A 20,398-nucleotide genomic window follows, 5' to 3' on the forward strand; every position below is an offset into this window, starting at 1 on the left:
TGTAGTTGGATGATCGTTTACTTCTTCTCGTTGGATGTTGGACGTCTTCCTCACTTATGGTGTCCATTGGAACTGCCCCTTGTGATGTTGGGGAGGGTTTGGCTGCGATTGCTTCATGCTCGTTCTTCCCGCTAACGTGGCTTTCAGGGATCACCATTCGAGCGGAATGCAGGGTCGCCATGGAGCACGTTCCCTTCCACGACTGCAGGAGATGCAGGTATGCCATGTTGCCACAAACCCAATACGTGTCCATCAGTGTTGCTGTTCCTTTCTTCATGTCAGGGATTATGAGTGTTTTGCTGCAGTTCTCGTTTCTCCCCATGTCTCTCTTCCCTTCTCTGTGGAAACACAGTTCGTATGAGATGTTTTTCTGTAACTTGAAGGGTTTTCGATGGCTGTGACCCATGTGAGTTTGCTTATATGTTCAGTCCAAATGGGGGTGCACATTTGCCGTACCCATGCGAGCTTCTCCTCGGAAAGGCACTGCAACGCTTCAGCTTTGCACAATATTTCTTCTTTCTGTAATTTGTTGTCTGTACGTAGTATCCCTTTTTATCACCAGGAAAGGTTCTTTCACACAAATGACCCCTTGCGACCGGGAGTAACACGTTTGTTCATTCTGCAGTAGTTCAAAAGAGACTGTGTGTGCTTGGAATGTGTTCTTAATTCTGCATAGCATGAGATGTAGGAGACATTGGGCCTCTGCAAATGGTATTTCTTGTGGCAATAGTACCTTAGGGATGCCTGATGCATGGGGAATAAGAGAGCAGACATAGACGCTCTCATTAGTTGTTTGTTGTGCTTTGTGACTCATGTCAGCATACCACGTTTTTGATTGGTGGGGGTTCTGGGGATCATTGATTGCATTCAGGCCAAAATCATACTGCTCTCCCCTGTCATCTATCAGTGTCTCTCTCTGCTTTCTTCTGGGTCTGATCTCCTTAACCTCCCGCCCTCGCTTGTCATTCCCCATACTATACACATTGTGGTAGGGGTCTAACGTGGCCTTTCCCTTGTTTCTTTCTTCTTCTCTGGCATTTAACTTAGTAGGTGAAGCTGCCACTAATGTCGATATAGTTGTTGGGTATGGGTGATTCTGCACCCATGTGAGCTTGGAAGGGGTTCTATCATTCATTGTGTATACATCAAATTTAGAATTGTTTATTTTTAGTGGCGGAGGTGTGTTCTGTATTGTAGTGTTAAGGGTGAAGTTTGTGTTATTAGTGTTGTTGTTATGTTCAAGTTCGGGGGTCCAATGGCCACATGTTTAGCACCGTCCCAAATCAGGTGCGTACCTTTTTTTTAACTGTATCCATGCCCGCACCCCCTTGGCCAGCATCTACTGAGATGTATATAATTACCCATTACAGGAACAAGCCAATTAATACGGAGAAGAATATTACTGCACATGCAAACAGCACACACTCGTATGAGTAGCTAGGATATCCCTCTCTCCTCTGTCTACTCCTCTCTACTCTATCACTTGCTGTTGCCGGGGGCTCGTCCATGCCCAGTGATATTCCTAATAAACGAGATATAAGCATATGTACATTTTTTACAAACGCAACCTTTCATTATTTCTACACACACATTTTTTTTCATCTTATCATCTTCTACGCTTCAATCATTTTTAAGCCACTTTCACAGTGTGCTTTATACCATGCTGCGTCCTTCTGTTTCCCTTCCCCACACTACAAGTCTGGGGAAGGAAGACCGAGGGAGGCAAACATGCAACCACATCATTTCATTACCTGAGGAGGAAATTTTTTTATTTACAAACAGTTATTTACATTTTACACTTGACCGTGTTGAGATTAACAAGGAGGGAGAGACAGAGCAATAGAATGATAGAACCTCAATGAAATTTCACATTTTTTATCTTCATGTGTCAATATTTTTGCACTATACATTTATTTACATATGTCATTTCACACTTTTTCATCGCTCCTCCAAGTATCTGGCCCGTATAGCCTCTCGTTTGCTATGGTTGTGTGCTACTTTCATCCTAACCTTCTCGGGCACTCTGTTCGTTCCTTCCTCCAGGGGCTCTGCGTACGTCTGTTAGATGTACCAAGTACCTCAACCCTTGGACCTTAACGGCTGTGGGCGTGCAAAATATTACTTTGTATGGGCCGTGGAACCTTGGCCCATTCCATCTTCGTACGAAACTTTGTACGTACACCATGTCACCTGTCAGCAGCTGGCAATCTGCATTCTCTGTTGTGGTGGCTACTGTGTCAGTGGAGGTGTCATGCGTGAAAGGGGCGCCATTTGCTTTGCTATTGAACGTGCTGCTTTCGTCAAATTCCTAAGGTATGTGTCAAATTCCTCCCCTAGAACAGTGGCCCTTTGGTGAGCATCTGACTGTCTACGCCAAGGGGAGTGGGCTGTGTGCATTCTCCGACCTGTCACAATCTCGTGTGGCGACAAATGGTGGTCCTTGCTGGGGTGGTTCCTCGTTTCAAAGAGTGCCAAGGGTAGACAATATACCCAGTTTTTCTGAAGTGTATGGCATAGTTTGGACAACCTGCTCTTGAGTAATCCGTTCATTTTCTCCACGATTCCGTTCGATTGTGGATGATAAATCGTGCAAAGCTTATGGGTTATACCCAGCATTGCGGTAATGTGTTTAAACATATCATTCACAAAATGAGTCCCGTTGTCGGACCATATGACATCACAAATGCCCCAACGGGGGAACACCTCTCTCAATAGGAATTTAGCAGCACATTGTGCATCGGGGTGTGCGCAGGGTCCTGCTTCGACCCATCAGGCGAATGGACATACAACAACAATCAAATATCAAGCCCCGTTACATCGCTCACCAATGTCGGCATAGTCTATATGTAGTTCTCTGAATGGCCCTTCTGGTTTTGGCAACGTTCCCCTGAGGGCTCGTAGAGTCATTCCTGAGTTGTACATCTGGCATGTGATTATTCAACTAACAGTTTGGTAATGTATTCTTGTATCCCTGGGGCGAACCAGTCCTCTTGGATGTCTGCAATAATGTGTTGTTTTGCATTGTGGGTTGGGAAATGTAACTGTTTGCATGTTATTTCTAATAATTTTGTTGGCATCACCACCTTGCCAGTAGGATACTGTCTCCACAATAAATCAGTAGGTGACTGGCTGCATCCCCTTTTTACCCACATTTCTTTTTCTTGGCTGGCCGCATCGTTTTGGAGCTCAAGTATTTGCGAAATTGGTAATGAGTTAAATCCCTCTGGCCTTGTTTCTTCTATCGCTTTTTGCAATATGTACTCGCCTGTAGATTCCCTTGGTAGATATGAGGCTTCTTTTGCAGTGGTGTCCACGGCCGCATTCCCTAATGAGATGACATCATCATCGCGGGTGTGTGCCTGGCACTTTACATCTGCGACGAGTGTGGGTTCCCCGAGGGCATCAATCAATTCTCCTAGTAATGCTGCATGCTGGACTGGGGTCCCATCTGCTCTCCGAAATCCCCTTCTCTCCCATCGCGCCAGCCCCCCATGTACTGTTATCGCCATAGTCTGTTTAAATGGTGACCATACATCCTTTTGCTGTGTGTAGCGCCTCAATGAGTGCTGTGAGTTCCGCTGCTTGTGTCGAAAAGTGTGGTGCCAGTCTCTACTGTACGATTACCTCAAACTCTCCATCTTCTATCCGTACTACTGCTGCACCTACATGTTTTTCTCCTGTCTCGCAGTCTATAGAAGCTGACCCATCCACAAAGTAAATTTCTCCCTCTGATAAGGCAACCTCATGTGCCTTGGGCGTGTCATCATCACTCCCTGTGTAGGTAGCGCAATCGTGCTGCCGCATGTCTTCCACAGTGCATGCTTCTGTAATAAAGGTGGCTGGGTTTACACTTTTACAACGTACAACATGGATGTTAGCACTTGAAATGATCAGCTCATATGTTGTAGCCCTTTGTCTAGTCAGTGTACTCTTTGACCTTTCGAGGATGGAAAATAGGGAGTGTTCTATGTATAGTGTGACGGAACATCCCATCACGATTGTGGAACTCTTTTCTATCATGAATGCAGCCGCTGCAAGAGCCTGTTCGCACGCGAAATGTCCCTGCATGTCTGCATCAAGGGTTCCGCTGTAGAACGCCAGGGGCTTATGGCCCAAGGACGTCTTTTGTGTCAGTACTGCTGTCATGAGAGTGCCATTGCAATGTGAAAATAAGTAGAATTCCTGCTCATAATTGGGAGTTGCGAGGACTGGGGCAGTCGTTATTAACTCCTTGAGTGCATTGAAAGCTGTGTGCATTTCCTGTGTCCATTTCAATGTAGTGTTCTCTTTTTGTGCCTCTTTCAGTGCTTGCAAAATGGGCCTGGTGTAAGCTGCATAGTCAAGTATCCAGGCACGGCAGTAGTTGCACATGCCCAGGAATTTCTGCATCTCCTTGACAGTATTGGGCTCTTTTACTGCTTTTATTGCTGCTGCTCTGTCTGGTATGATTCTTTTACCATCGTTAGAAATCAGCTGCCCTAAGTATAAAACTTCTAGTAGGCAGTACTGCAACTTCTGTCTGTCTACTTTATAGCCTTTCTGTGCCAAATTTCCGCAGACCAATAGATGGTCTACGTACTGAATTATGGGGCTTGTTGTATGTATATTTCCGAGGTCTTCATGCAATATTTGATTAAAAATGCTGGGGCTCTCGCACTACCCTTGGGGGAATCTGCAATGCTCATACCTTTTCCCCCCTAGGGTGAAAGCTGTCAAGTACCAGGAGCCCTGATCAAGTGGAATTGAGAAGAATGCATTTTTGAGATCTACCACCGTGAAATGGGTGGCTTCAGTAGGAATGCTACACAAGATTGAGGCAGGATTTGGGATGACAGGGAATTCCTTCTGTATTACGTCATTATGTGGGCGTAAGTCTTGGATCATCCTCCATGCCCCACCCTTTGCTTTTTTGATCGGATAAATGCAAGTGTTTCATGGTGAGTTCGACGGAACTATTATGCCCTGTATCATTAGTGCACAAATCGTGTCTTTTTTCCCTTCTGCTTCCCTCAATAAGGGGTATTACTTTACTTGGGGTAGGAGGGCTCCTGGTTTGAGTTTGATTTTTATGGGTGTCACTTCATGTAATAACCCTACATCATGTGGGCCGGTTGTCCACAGCTGTTGTGGTATTTGGGACATGTCTTCCTCAAAGTAAGCTGGCGGGCAGGGGCGTGGCTAACCGCCATGTGAAGAGGACGTTCGCTCCGCCTGATGCGACCATCATAAGCTGCCTTTAACTACATTTTTCGGGGGTCCCAAACCCCACAAATCGCCTCACCGAGGGCTAACATCCTGCTGCACCTGCGGGTCGACTCCCGTGGCTCTGGGCGACCGGCTGCACCTTATAGACCGTGCGACACGATCCAGCGGACCAGGGCCAAGATGGCGGCTCCCTCGCCCAGCACGACGCGGCGGCCCGCACTCCTGCTCCGCGCCACAACGCTCAGCTGCCAGAGGGGGGAAGACCCCTCCGTCGCACACGAGCGCCTGGCCAGACCGACGAGGGGGACTTGCGAAGCACCCGTGAGGCTGGGTGCGCGAATAAGAGGAGGCGCAACCAGGACGCAGAGCCCAGCCTGAGACGTCCCGGATAAGGGCGCTACCCACCGCGGAACCGTGAGCCGGGGCTTCGGAGATCCTTCGAGGTGAGCGGGGAGGGACTAACCCAACTGATATATACAGGCTGTTATCGCCGGCCCTCGGGGCGGCCCCCCCCCCTCCCTCCTCCACCCTGCATAGGCACGGCGGCCCCTGCAAGAAGCGCCAGGCAGACGTAGCTGTATCTCGCCAGCCACGCCCTGTTTTCGAAACTCAAAGAAGCAGCCCCGCCGCACACCAAAGACCACTGCTGGCCGGGCCCCTCCGCACTAGCTGTCCCTCCGAGCCTCCGGAGCTTCCCATAACATACTGCTGCCCTCCACCGCTGCCCGCCCGCACAACGACTCAACCACGGGTGAGGGCACTGGGCATTTATTGCCCCTCCATCTCATCACACCTTGGCCACCCCTCTAACACTGAAGCCCTGTGGCCCAGTTGATATGTCTACCAAAGGAGCAAGGGCCAAGCAACGCCAGACCACCATTGATACCTTCACGGCGGCGGGGCCCACAGCGCCTGAGATCATGAACGGGACTCTCGCTGCAGACCTACTCGACCCCTCGGGGCCAACATCGGAACCAAGCAACACACAGATCCTCGAAGCCATCAAACAATCTCAAGCAGCCGTGGAACATAAAATTGACGCTGTTGCCATAGACCTGAACCTCCTACGCCAAGACGTCCGCTCCTTGGCCGGCAGGACAGATACGCTGGAGGCCCAGGTCCGCGAAAACATTGAAGCCAAGACTGTGCTCCTCAAAGATGTCGATGTACTCCGACAAAAAGTGAAAAACCTGGAAGACAGGGCCGAGGAGGCAGAAGGGCGCGCACGCCGTAACAACATTCGCCTCCTGGGGCTCCCTGAGGGCATTGAGGGATCGGACCCCACGAACTTCGTCGAGAACCTCCTATTACAGGAAATTGGTGCAGAGAAACTCTCCCAGGGTTTCACAATCGAAAGGGCTCACCGGTCCCTCACATCGAAACCCCCCCTGGCAACCCACCCAGACCAGTGATCGCTAAAGTACTTAATTACAGAGACCGTGAAACCATCCTCGCCTTCTCGCGATCAGGCGGCCAGATCTGCAGGGGCTCAGCCAAGATATCCATCAACCCAGACTATACCTTTCAGGCTCAAATGAAGAGGAGACTGTTTATACATACCAAAGCTAGACTGAAGTCTGCCGGTCTACGCTACATGCTCCTTAACCCCTCCAGATTGAAGGTGATATGCAACAACAAAACTCACCTCTTCGAGCCCCGTCTCCCAATGGCTACACCTTTCGGAGGCCCCACCAAGGAACGGCTACACACGCTGCAGCTGACTGGATCGCTCGACACGAGACGCCCGGACGAACACTCTCCTACCCCCGGAAGCTTTCTTGTTAAGGGTACTCGATACCCGCCCGTAGGGCACCATGCGACCGATGTTCGGTCTAAAGGAGCGGAAACGGGTCTGTCATAGTGAGGGACACCTCGCTCGACCTGGTTTATGTTTGGGAAGTTCAAAGTTACGGGGGGGTGGGACAGGGGAAGTTGGCACAGCTGTTAAGTGCCCGAATCGGGGAAAACCAAGACCACCAACAACCACCTTAGACAGCACGGACGAAGCATCTACCCTACGCTGGATGGGCTTACAGTCACCGGAGCAGAGGTTAAAGGACGCAAGTACCCCAGCTGGGACCCACATGCATGAACCACCTAGAACCCATACGATCCCCACGCTCCTCCCGCCACATGCAGCACATCCGGGTGGGCCTAATATAGTCCCTAGAACCCCTGATTCCCATGGCTGACTCGATAAAAATCCTGACCTGGAATGTCAGAGGCATGAATAGCTTTGTGAAGCAACGGCGCATACTCGCCTACATCAAAAGAAGTAAAAACCAAAATAGCCCTACTTCAAGAAACGAACCTAACGTCGGAAAAACTGAAGGCACTGGCCAAAGCTTGGCGTGGTACTCTGGTAGGATCTTCCTACTCCTCCTATGCCAGGGGTGTCCTGATCTGGGTAGACCCCTCTATCCCCTTCCGATTAGTTAGCTCCAAAGTAGACAATGAGGGCAGGATGGCACTAGCATGCGGCACTATCGAAGGGAGAGAGACATGCCTAGTCAGCACCTATGCACCCAACCACGACGCAACAACCTTCTTTCACTCCCTATATTCACGTCTCAGCCCTTAGAGGGACCAAACCATGATATGGGGGGGCGAGCACAACTGCACCCTAGACCCCCAGAAAGACAGGTCTGATGATAAGCATACACGCCCTTCCCCGCCGGCCAAAATACTGTCCAGGCTGGTACAGCAGTTACAACTCCGAGACTTATGGAGAGAACAACACCCAGACCTGCGTGAGTTTTCCTTTTACTCCCCTCCACACGCGGTCCACACTAGACTTGACTACCTTTTCGTAAGCCTAGAACAACAGGCAATGTTTGGCGGGGCTCGGTACCAGCCCAGAGTGCTTTCCGATCATTCCCCACTATTGGCCACCTGGGAGGTCTACCCGCCTAGACCCCCTGTCCCCACCTGGAGACTCAGGGCTGAAGCCCTTCTAGACACAGCCCTCTGCGAACACATTGCGGACAGGACAGAAGACTATTGGGAAAGGAACCTCAACAGTGTCAAACACATAGGCACCGCCTGGGAGGCATACAAAGTGGTCATGAGGGGGGAGATGATCGCAGCCGCGGGTGGGGCACTAAGGTCGGTTACTTCCTCCCTAGAACACGCAGAGAGGGAGCTGGGAGAACTGGAAGGCAGAATAGGCCCATCCCCAGAACACTTACAGAAAGTAATTGACCTAAAACAAACCTGCCTTACGCACTGGGAGTCCCTGGGTAGGCTGAGCTATGCCAAACACGTTGAACGAACCCATGCCCTAGGTGACAAACCCGGTAAACTCCTAGCTTGGCTATACAAGAGGGAGACCCCCAGAACACCCATTTGCCAAGTACTCAAACCAGACGGCTCCCTAGTGGACACCCAGATTGAAATTAATTCTGTGTTCTCTGACTTTTACGGCAAATTATACGCCAAACCCCCACCCGTGGCCGACTCCGACATTGAGGATGTCCTGGATGACATAGACCTTCCCAGGCTTGATCCTCTAATGACGGACATCCTGGACGAACCCATCACCCCAGACGAAGTAAAAGTAATCATCAGATCACTCCCGGCCGGTAAATCCCCAGGCACTGATGGCCTCCCCGGGGAATTTTATAAATTGTACGAAGAGACCTTGGCCCCACTGCTGGCACAGGTGTTTAACGAACCCTCCCTGACTCCATGAGGGAAGCGGTGATAATCCCCCTCCTGAAACCCGGGAAAGACGGATCGCACTGCGGCTCCTATAGGCCCCTCTCCATGTTAAATGTCGATTGCAAGATCCTAACCTCCCTGCAATCTAGTAGGCTGCGAAGGTTAATCCCCCACCTGATCCATCAGGACCAAACGGGTTATGTGCCCGGTCGCTCCATAACAGAGAACCTGCGTAGGTTGCATCACATCATATACAGCACGGAACAGAGGCCTCAGAAATACGCGGTTGCGTCACTTGACGCCACCAAGGCCTTCGACTCAGTGCGTTGGGAATGGCTATATGCCACTATGGCTAGAATGGGAATCGGACCCGCCTTCCTGAAATGGACCCAGCTAGTCTACACCAACCCCACCGCTAGGGTGCGCACAAATAGGACCTTCTCAGACAAATGGGCCCTACACAGGGGCACCCGTCAGGGCTGCCCACTCTCCCCGATGCTATACATCATTGCCACCGAACCCGTAGCCGCATACCTTAGACAGGAATACGGGGATGGGGGCATCGTAATAGACGGAGTGACCCACCTCGTCTCTATGTACGCGGACGACACGCTATTGTACCTACATAACCCCGAACACCTCCTTCCCTACATTCTAGAAACACTGGACGGATTTAGCAGATACACGGGTATCCGAATTAACAAAGACAAGTCCTGCCTCTACCCTCTTGCCGCACTGTATAAAGAAGACCTAAGATCCCTTCCCTCCCTGGATCTAGAATGGCAAGTGACCTCCTTTAGATACCTGGGAATCACTATACACCGGGACCCATACACGGAACATATACTCAACACGGTGAGAGCTAAAGACACTCTAGAAAAATCTATGGAATTCTGGGGCAAGCTCCCGCTCTCGATGGCCGGAAGGGCCGGTCTCCTCAAAATGGTTGCTCTTCCCCGCTTACTATACAACTTTACAAACGTTCCCTACAACACCCCCCCCTCCTTCTTCAGAAACATAAATAAACTATGTAGACGGTTCCTTTGGCAGGGAGGCAGACACAGGGTGGCGCTGGACACACTCCAAAGACCCTATGAGAGGGGAGGAATCAAAGTCCCCAATTTCGAATTGTGCTACCTGGCAAGCCAACTAAGGCATGCGATGCGATGGATGGCTGACGAGACCTCCACGGACACTAGGCTCCTCCAACCTGCATGGCCCAATCTCCTCCTGAGGGACCTACTATGGGTACGGAACAGACTCACACAGCCCTTCCCATACCTAATCAAACTTGGAATAAAGCTCTGGAACAGAGCGTGCAGAACTGTGGGGTCAGCTGATCCCTTCTCACCAGAAATCCCCATCGCAGCAATTATGGCTCACCAGCCATGGGGCTCTCTCGAATCACGCACCCAGTGGGAACCCTACGGAGTGGCCACCTTAGGAGACCTAACACGAGACCAGGAGATCATACCCTTCCCTGACCTTGCGGAGACTACGGGATTACCCGCTGGCCAATTTTTGCTCCATAGGGCAGTGACACAAGCAATAATGGTTAGAAGCCCAGAGGCTACCACCCCAAAGACGGAAAATGTGGTCATAGAAACACTATTAAACACAGCCGAAGGCGGCCATGAAACCTCGAGATTGTATGAAACCCTGCTCCAGGGCACAACAAACAGCGAGCTCAAAAGCAAAGCAAAATGGGAAATCGAACTTGGCCAAGACTTTGCAGAGGTCGAATGGGAGAGAATAACTCACTACCACAAAAAAGTTTCTAGGAATGCCTGTTTGCAGCTCATTCAATTATACATCACCAGCAGAGCCTACCTAACACCAGAGGCCATATCCAATTTCAAAGGAGCTGAGGCCCAGGTATGCCCCAAATGTAAGGAGCCGTGAGCGGGTATGACGCATATGTTTTGGGGCTGCCCGGAGATACGCCACTTCTGGACACAGGTTCAGGAGAGGGTGGCGGACGCAGATATTGAGCTAGAAGTGAACAACCCCGCAGCCTGCATCCTGGGCAGATGCAAACGCAACCACAAAAATAAGCCTCTAAACAAACTCAAAGATCTGATTTACATAACTGCAAAGAGACGCATAGCCATGGGATGGAAGAGCCCAAGGGCCCCGTATGGGGCACTGTGGTGGGAGGACCTGATGAAATGGATAACGGTGGAGACCGGCGCGTGGGAAACGGCAATCCTTGAACAGAGGCTGGACTCCAGTGGAGAACTGCATCGCTGGGTGGCTTTAACAGAGCCACTACTGCATCCTAATAACTCTGACGATACCTCGGACGGTTCGGACTGTCCTAGCCATCAATCCGGCCCATCATAATTGGAAGATAATGTTGACTGTGGTCTTGAGTTGGGGGTGGGAGGGGATACGTAATTCTTTGATTAACGTCTGATATTACAAGTGATGCATACTTTGTTTGTTAAACTGTTAAAACCAATAAATAAAGTTTAAAAAAAAAAAGTACGCTGGCGGGCCTTTGATCATTGCCAAGAGAGGTAGCGGCACCTCTCGCCTTTGGATCATGACTTCACAAGGGATCGCAATCTCCATTATTATTTCCCCGTCATCTTCCATATCAGTGAAAAGTTCTTCGTCAGATAAATCTCACAGGGCCTTATTAGTGTTGATGCACAGTACTGTCCTCCACTGGCATCCCTGCATATCCATTGCTATCACTACTATTATCTGGGTCGACACTTGTATTGCATGAATGTCCAGGGACACGATGGACCCTGGTACTATTTCTGGGTCTGCTATGGGGCGGAAGACGAATTCTGAGGGAACTCTCCATTTTTTGTTCTTGAGATCCGGCACTACATGCGTTAGCACTCTCAACCCTTAGGTCTTTATTTACTGGTACTCCTCCTGTTTAGGGAAAGTCTGCTTGTGTGTGTATTACTAACATGGCATGGAGTGTACATACGCCTGGTGTAGAGCACACTATTCCCCTCTCAGTGAAAGAGATGCACATGTTGAGCTTACTGAGTAGGTCCCTTCCCAGCAGGTTTACGGGTGAGCCCTCATGATACAGCACAGGGGCACATATGGTTTTCCCTCCTACCATTATGTCCAATTGTTCAGTGTATGAAACCTCGATCACCGCCCCAGAGAACGCCTGCGTTTCCAAAGTCTGATTACAAAGCGGAAACCTGCCTTCACTGAGGCACGATTTTTCCGCTCCCGAATCCAACATGAAAATAAATTGCTTGTTAACCATCACTGCCCCGACGAGTGGTTCCTCTGCTGCTTCGCGGGTTATCGATAGTATTGGACACGAAAGTGCCCTCTGTGGGCTGTCCTATGCTGAGTGCCACGGATGTTCATCTACATCAAAAATGTTTCCCGTTACCATGGTTGTCCCCCTGTATGGTGCAGTTGGTGCCCCGTTTGCTGTGGCGGCGTAGGCATGATTGCGCATTGAGGCGGTATGACTGTGGCATTGGGGGTGTGGGGATATGTCTTGTGGGGGCGCCGGGTGCTCGCATGCGTATCTGGGATTGATTTGATTATCCCGCCTATTCCCTCCCATTGGCAGTCCATATGGGCTCCCTGGGTGGGGATGTCGACCTTGCAATTTGTTTGGATACGAGTTGTTCGGCCTACTTCTACACTCTCTCATGAAATTACCCCACCTCCCACAATTCCAGCATTGTCCTTGCATCCCCCCTCCAGGCCCCTCGTATCCTGCACCCCCTCCCCTTGATCCCCTAAATCTGCCTCTATTGCCTCGCCCCCCTCTCGGCGGCCATTGTGGCCCTTCATATTGGCTTTCTCCTGCACATTGTTCTTGACCATTACCTGTCCAATTCGTCACCATCTGCATTAGGATCCCCATAGGTCTGTCCTCGTCCTCCCGCTCCCGTCCTGCTGTGCTGGAAGCCGCTACCGCACTGACCTTCAACAGTTTTCTCTGCACTAATTTAGCTTCGTCTGCCAGCCGCCTCTGTGCTATCTCCTTTTCTCTCTCTTTGATCCTCTTGCAGTGGTGCACTATGATGCTTTGAATCTCAGGCCACCGCTTGGCTTCTATCCCAGCTATTTTGTCAAGGGCTTTCTGCACTTCTTTCGGGAGTCCCCTTTTTATAATGAAATAAAATAGGGATGTTGATTGATCCCAGGTCGTACCCATTTCCGCTCTCCACATCTCCTGCACCCGAAGAATGAAGGACATTGCATCTTCCTCATCATTCATTGTGCATTGCATCATTCACTGCAAATCAGGCGTGCCTGGGAATGTTTCCCTCTGCGCATCCCACACACGCGCTCGTGCTGTGTTAAACATCATGTTGGTCACTATATAATGTTATTTCTGGGAATCCCGCCTTTGCCCAAACCCTGTTAGCCTGATCTCCCACTGCGGATACCAGCAAGCTTTTAACATCCCCCACTGCCAAGGGCACTCCTGCCGTTTGTTTCTCAAAAGCATATAGCCACTTGCTGGCGCTTCCGGATAGTGGGGGTAGCTGTTTGAGCAAGTTGGCCTTGTCCATTTGAGCCCAGAGTATATAGTTTGGTCTCCCTGCGCCTCTTTGTATCAACGGCAGCTGTACATTTTCCCCCCCTTTTTGGTACTCACCTTCTTCCCTGCCTTTCCGACCACTGCCATGCACCCTGCCCTATTTCTTAACCTCCCCCTCCATTCTTCTGAGGGAGACGCTCCTTCCCAAACTGGAACTCCACCAGTGGCTAAATCTAATATCCTCCCTTCTTCTTCCTGCTCGTCTATGTCGCTCCAACATTCTTCCTCCCCATCTGACACTGCCCCTTCTTCCCCTATTTCCCGTCCACTATCTGCTGGCTGTATTTCTATTATTCGCGTAGGGGTGTTATTTATCTGAAAAAGTATCTCACCTTTTTTCCACCCATCCTCTTCTGTCACCACGCTCAGTTGAGGTGTCTCACTACGCTCGGCTAGGGGGGTGAATGACCCCCTTTGCTCACCCATGGCCCTAAAACGAGACAACTCTGCCTAAGCCATCGTCAGCCATGAGTCTAAATCTTGTGTGAGCATTTCGATATCAATTGAGGGAGTACTCACCTGTCTGATTGTCCCCTGGCTCTCGTATGGGGGTGGCGCTATACCGGACGGCTTGATTGTGGGGGATGCCGTGGGCTGTGCTACGTATTCAGGGTTGCAGTATCCTTCTGCAGGTACTGGCTTTGTTGGGAGGGGATAAATGTGCGTGACCTCTGCTTGTGTCTTGTCCTGCATAGGTGACTCTACACTGCCAGCTGTTGTCAGGGGAGATGTGTCGAGTTTGCCGCCCTTTTCCCGGCGGAATCTCCTCGAATAACCGCCACAAGTCTAATATCTCTCGTCGATTGTGAAATTGTTTACCCTTGTATTTAATGAACAAGCATGTGGCAACCATGTCTAACACCTCTTTGTCAAAAGAGCCTCCTTCTGGGCATACCTGTGGTAGCCCCTCCCCTTTTAGCTCTACGACACACTGGTCATGGTAATTCTTTATTTTATCCACATATCCTGGTAATGTTTTACAAATATGGGCAAGGGGCGTTTCTGCACCCATGTGTCTTACTTTCAGTTCACTTTAACTCACACTTCCGTTTGTCACCGTTTACTTCTCCTATAACCACTTTAAAACACTTTACACTTCTTTCCACTTTAAACTGGGTGTTTGCTTAACTTTTTTCAATAGTTTAAAACCACAGTGTCGACACTGACAAACAAAAAACACCCCAAATTACCTTCCACTGTCCCTACTACCCCTTTTACTTTTCTGCCCTGTTCCCCTTTTTTCCCCGAGTTTTAACCTCTCCCTCCACTCTTGTTTCCAGTTCATCCACGTAAGAGAGAGAGAGGGGGACTAGACGAGATAAAATTTGGAAGAAAGCGTTTCTAAAATGAGTACTACTCCCGGGTCTCCCTTTGGACCCCTACGTTATCTTTTTTTCCCCTCTATTTCTCATAACCGTATATCCTGTACTAGTCGAGATAGCACTATGCGGCGCCGCCTTCTACCCCTCCCACGGAGATAGGATCCCTGTCAACCTCTTGTCACCTTGTTCTTCGTTACCACAGTCCTAATGACCATATGCGATAGAATAAGAACAGTAGGAAATATAGATTAGCCCCTAACTCCCAGACCCCTCTTCACTTTCCCTGAGACACAACCCTTCACCCCTGTTACCAATAAGTATGCCGTTTTATCCCTGGACCTCTTAATATGACTCCCACCCGTACGCTTAATATCACTCGCACCTGATACTCGCGTGTCTGTCTTGATCCGAGACCCTCTGGACCCGATCAGACAGGGCGCCGCTCCTCGCTCAAAGACCATGCCCGGCTCTGGCGAGTGGTATGTATGGGTTTTGTTAAGAGGGATCCCGTACGCGCTCGCCCTACTGCGTGTGCACGTCTAGGTGTACTGGTTGCCGTTGGCGGGTAGCTCTTGAGGGAGCGCGCTCAGGGTCAAAGCAGTGGGGTGTCTCGTGCCAGAAGGACGAGAAAAGAACCCTATCGCGTTGGGGTCACCAATGACAGTGAGAGGACCCCAGCCTTGCTGGCAATTACCCAACAGAGTCAATTAAGACGCATCCCAGAAGGGAATAAGACCAAGTGAGAGTGCGGTTAAAGGCTTTATCTAAATTAGGGCAAATAGAATCTACTCTGCTCACGCCGAGAGCGCTCTGCAGAAAACATGTTGCAATACATTTTTATACATGATTTTTCTTGTCTGAAAGGGGGAAGGCCTACTGGGCACAAAATCAATCGGGATTGGTCACTAAGGGTTGGCCCCTTTAGGTGCTGTAGGGTCGGAGATGGTGGATTGGTCCATGGGCACGTGATGACATGACACGATGCTCGGGTCGAAAGTTCAGCTGGGCTCAGCGTCTTGGCATCTTGAGAATGACGTGTAGACACCCTATCAGCAACATTTGCCCTTGTGGCCATTCATCCGGAACTTTACTTTTGTTGTCCAGTGGTAAGGCGTGTATCATTGTGCTTGAGAAAACATGGGTCTGAGTCGAGCTTGATCATCATGAATTATTCCTTGTCACTAACAGAATTGCTTTCCTACCAATACACACTTAGGATATACTAGACAAGAGGTGGAGGTTAAGGGGTCAATAGGTGGTTGGGAGTGCCTGTTCTGCATGAGCACGGGAAACTTCAAAACACATGGTCAGCCTGGCTGGATTTCAGGAAAACACACTTCATGGTAAATGGACATTGCAATGATGGGGGTTCAGGGTCCATACATTGATAATTCTTCACTTAGGGTCAAAGTAACAGGATGAGCTGGGACCTTCCTCTGCGGTCTGGTCTTATATTACACGATAACTTAACTCCCCTCGAGAGAACTCTTGACATTCAGTCCTTTCCATGCGGTTGGCTATTTTGTACTTAATTAACACACGTTAAAGATATAGCTTTTATCCTCATATGGCTAAATGTCTTTACTTCACAAGACGGTTTAATCCATTCATTCATAGGCTAACTTCTAATTCATGTTTATCTGGTTGCATTCGATTCTGTCACAAGTGAGGAAGCAGAGTGAGAGCATATAAAGACATTCATTTTGCTAACTATTGTACTATATGAGCCGTGTTACATGTACTTCAACGATATAGGTCAGCAATATATTTTCAATATAACAGGTTAACATAAACGCTTCCAGTCATTCATGCATAATATTTACACGGCCTACTCGTAGGCTTTTCTCAGTTCGTCGGCACGTTAGTATATGTTTTTACATGAGGTAAAAGACACTTTTAAATTCACTGATTTAGGAACCTCCTTTCGACATGTTGACCATGCTTTCGGGTACAGGGGGATTATATTTTTATGGCCAGGGTCCGTGGGGTGCAGGGCAGGTTTATAGAGACGGATGGCCCTGGCTCCGGGCATCGTCTTGAGTTAGCGTGGGGAGGCGGAAGACAATTGATACAGTGTGGATGTTGTTGCGTTTTCGCAGTTGGCCTTCTCATGGGAACCGAGCGGTTCTGTGAACGCCAAGAGGGAGGAGTTGAGGAGATGATTTTGCGCGCTATGTGGGTGTGCTCGGAGGAGCAGCTGCGAGCCTGGGAGAGCTACTGCTGGTCCATTACCTTCACAAAATGGAGCCTATAGTTTACAAAATGGAGTCCATGCGGCCTCGCGTGTTGATGGGCAGGGTGCTCACGTGAACCTTGTGGCGTCCAGAGGTAGTTCCTAACTAAAGGGTTTGTGGTTCCTGAAGGTGCCCCCACACGGGTGCCTCGGGGCCAGGGCCCTGGACCCAAAGCAGCCATGACCTGGCCTCCCCAGGAAGCATAGGAATAAGGGGGGCTTTTACACCCCCTCCTTCCACTCACTCCGTACTCCCCTGTTCCTGTGCCGCCTTGAAGCGCTTTGAAGCACTTCACCTGTTTATAAGCGCTCTATAAATAATTACAATGACCCTCCGTGAATTGGAAACTCCTATCCCCCCAATCACCAGTACTCAGGCTGAGAAAGCTTGGTGCACCATGATTCAAGATACACTCTCTCACAAAATTGAGTCCCTCGTGGTCAAAATTACTGAAAAAAAAACCTATCCTCGCCAATAAACCTCCTGTGCCACACTCATTCAGGCCCCCAAAGGCAGCTCACCCACCGAACATCACTGTGTGCACCTTCTCTCCAGTTACACCGGTGCAAGTAGAAGAAACCATTATAGCCCTCAAACCCTCCAATTGTAAAGGCGACTCTTGCCCAGTCCATATCGTGAAGCTCTGCTCGCCATCACTCTCACCCATGATTACTGAGTTCGCCAAAGCCTCTTTCGCAACTAGTACAGTGCCAACCACAATTAAATCGGCCTGTATCACACCTCTACTAAAAAAAATCATCCCTTGATCCTGACAAACTACCGTCCCATTACTTCCGTCCCGTTCTTACTAATAATACTGGATCGTCTAGCCTATTCTCAAGTCCAGCAATTCCTAGAAAATAATCACATGCTAGGCATAAGATAATTTGTCTTCTGCCTTAAACACAGTACAGAAACAGCGTTATTAGACCTAAAAATACACATGGATAGTATCAAGGACTCCGGCAACCAAGTCATCTTCCTACTGCTGGATCTTTCTGCAGTATTTGACCTGGTTGATAATCATATCCTCTGCCAACACCTCATCCTGCACTTCCATTTCTCCCATGAAGCCACAGACTGGATTGAATCATTTCTTAGTGGAAGGACCACACAAGTGGCCATAGGGGACTTAGTGGCCAAGGCCATCCCAGCAAAATTAGGTGTTCCTCAAGGATCCTGCCTCTCGCCCACCATGTATAACCTTTATACAAAACCCCTCTTTGATACACTGTATGACAGTGGCATTATTTATACCAACTTTGTGGACGACACTCAAATTCTCATCCCGCTCGCAGGTGACCATGTTTCTGACACTACCAAAATGAATACAGTTTATAGCACCATCCAAAACTGCATGGCTGCCCACTGAGCTCCTCGTCATTAGCTCACTGCACCAGATCACACACCTCGATCCCATATTGTCACACTTCTGCGTTGACTGCACACCCATCCCAGTTTCTATGCAAATAAAGACATTAGGAGTCCACCCTGAAGCTGACCTCTCTATGAACAGACAAATGAACACTCTATCATCCGCAATGAACTTTCATTTTCTACCTTCAAAATATTAACCAGAACTTGGCTGTTCGATAAGTACGAGTAATAAGGTGTCTTATGTATTGTTCTGAACTGTGACCTATGTACTGTGAATTATTGACTCTACTCTACTGTAACATGTGTAACATGCTCCTAACGCTTGATGTACTACCGCCGTGATACCCCAAGGTTTGGGTGTTGCCATTAATGCGGAAGAAAAAAATAAATGAGGACTCAACCAGTGGTTTGTTTGATTCCCCGCCACGTATGGTATCAACCTTCCTTAAAACAATGCCTATGAAGGTTTTGTATGTTGCATCATGGGAACCATTGAGACAGGCGTGGATTGAGGAGTTGGGAAGGGATATCTCTGTCAAGGAGTGTGATATTATATTGAGGGTGGGTGCTAAGTCACAGATGGATTTGAGTTTGCGATGTATTCATCAAAGTATTTTAGGTCATTTGTTCTGGACTCCAGTGCAGATGCATGGGTTAGGTATGTTGAATGATGAGTCCGGTTGGGGTTGCGGTCGGAGAAGAGGCACTTTGTTGCGCATGCTGTGGGACTGTTCGAGTGGTATTGGTTTTTGGAGGGAAGTGTTGGATAGATTGAATACAGTTCTAGGTGTGGTATTCCCGAGGTCACCTTTTTCAGTGGTTTTGCTTTTGGTTAATGGGAGATGTAGTGTGACTCGCAGCTTCGGGTGTTGGATAAAGTGTTGATGGTGGCAGGCAAGCACATTTTAAGAGAATGGAAAACGAGGAAAAAGCTGATGGTGGACGGCTGGTTGTCTGTTTTACAGACATTGTCCAGCGATGAGAATACATGATGCAAAACAGAATCGAGGTGAATTTTATTTGGAAATGTGGGGACCATATAACGAGTTATATGGCTAAGTGTGGCCTTTTGAAATGGTCGCAGGAGTGGGGGGGCAAGTGTGTGCTTAGTTGGGGGAGGGTGGGTCGGGGTGTGTGTGTGTGTGTGCGTGCGCGCGCGCGCGCGCTTGGGATGTGTCTTATTGTCTTTCTATATGTGTATGTGTTTTCACTATTTGATTGCTCCTCTTACATAGGGTTGATTGTACATGGAGTCCTACTGTAAAAAGCTTTTTTCATCTTTCTGTTTTTAGTTACTTTTGTCAGTTATTACTGGGATTATTATGGAATTTCTTGTTGATTTTGTTCTTATGTTTGCAATGAATTTGTTTCTTTGGAAAAGTAGAGTATTAAAAAAAATCTTTTTTCAACTATTGCTGAATTTTAAAAGCACGGAAATATAGATTTTGATGGCTGATGAGAAAAACCAGACCACTCTGCTTTGCCAGGTTCCCATCCTTCTCTTTACACACAGACCATACCTTGCCTTGTCTTTAGCTTCACATGTTCTTGCTCAGGCTTCTTGATTCACTCTATCTGGTCCTTCTACAGTAACTATGTGTGCACGCTTCCATGCTGATCATTTCCTGCTGACATCTGTGAATGGGATTGTGTTTGTGTGTGCGCGCACGTCTTTAAGATAAATACTATATTAGAAATAGATACTGTGGTAAAATAATTTCCTTATAGGAAGCACCCTTCCCACCCTGCGTGCACGGAGAGAGTATGTACCCAATTTCAAATACTGAAGATGAAATGTGTGACCTGAACCTACCAATCCCTCAATGGTATAGTGCTGCGGTTCCTTAACACTCGGGCACTCTGCTCTCGTTTCAGGGACATGGTTCTCATCATCCACGGATTCCCCTCGGATATTGCTGCCCTACGGGTAAGGTTGTTGCTTTCCATGACTGCAGTCGTTGCTTCCCATTACAGTTGCTGCTCATTGCGTTGCATAACATGAATAAACTGCTTTTCCTTTCTTCCTCTATTGCCCTTTGTTCCATCCCATCGCTCGC

The 20,398-nt window shown here is 48.9% G+C and overlaps 1 protein-coding gene across 11 annotated transcripts in view; it reads left to right on the forward strand.

Annotated features, from left to right (window-relative positions):
* LOC138581047 (structure-specific endonuclease subunit slx1-like) overlaps positions 1-20,398 on the forward strand; it is a 353,913-nt gene that overhangs the window by 147,855 nt on the left and 185,660 nt on the right. For all 11 annotated transcript variants that reach the window (XM_069652082.1, XM_069652074.1, XM_069652075.1 and 8 more), the window contains one exon: positions 20,217-20,268. In XM_069652082.1, the coding sequence (XP_069508183.1) occupies positions 20,217-20,268 (52 nt within the window). The remainder of the gene's footprint in view (positions 1-20,216; positions 20,269-20,398) is intronic.

Source organism: Ambystoma mexicanum, chromosome 3p (genome assembly GCF_040938575.1).
Source record: "Ambystoma mexicanum isolate Mex_15411 chromosome 3p, UKY_AmexF1_1, whole genome shotgun sequence".
NCBI classification, from domain to species: domain Eukaryota; kingdom Metazoa; phylum Chordata; class Amphibia; order Caudata; family Ambystomatidae; genus Ambystoma; species Ambystoma mexicanum.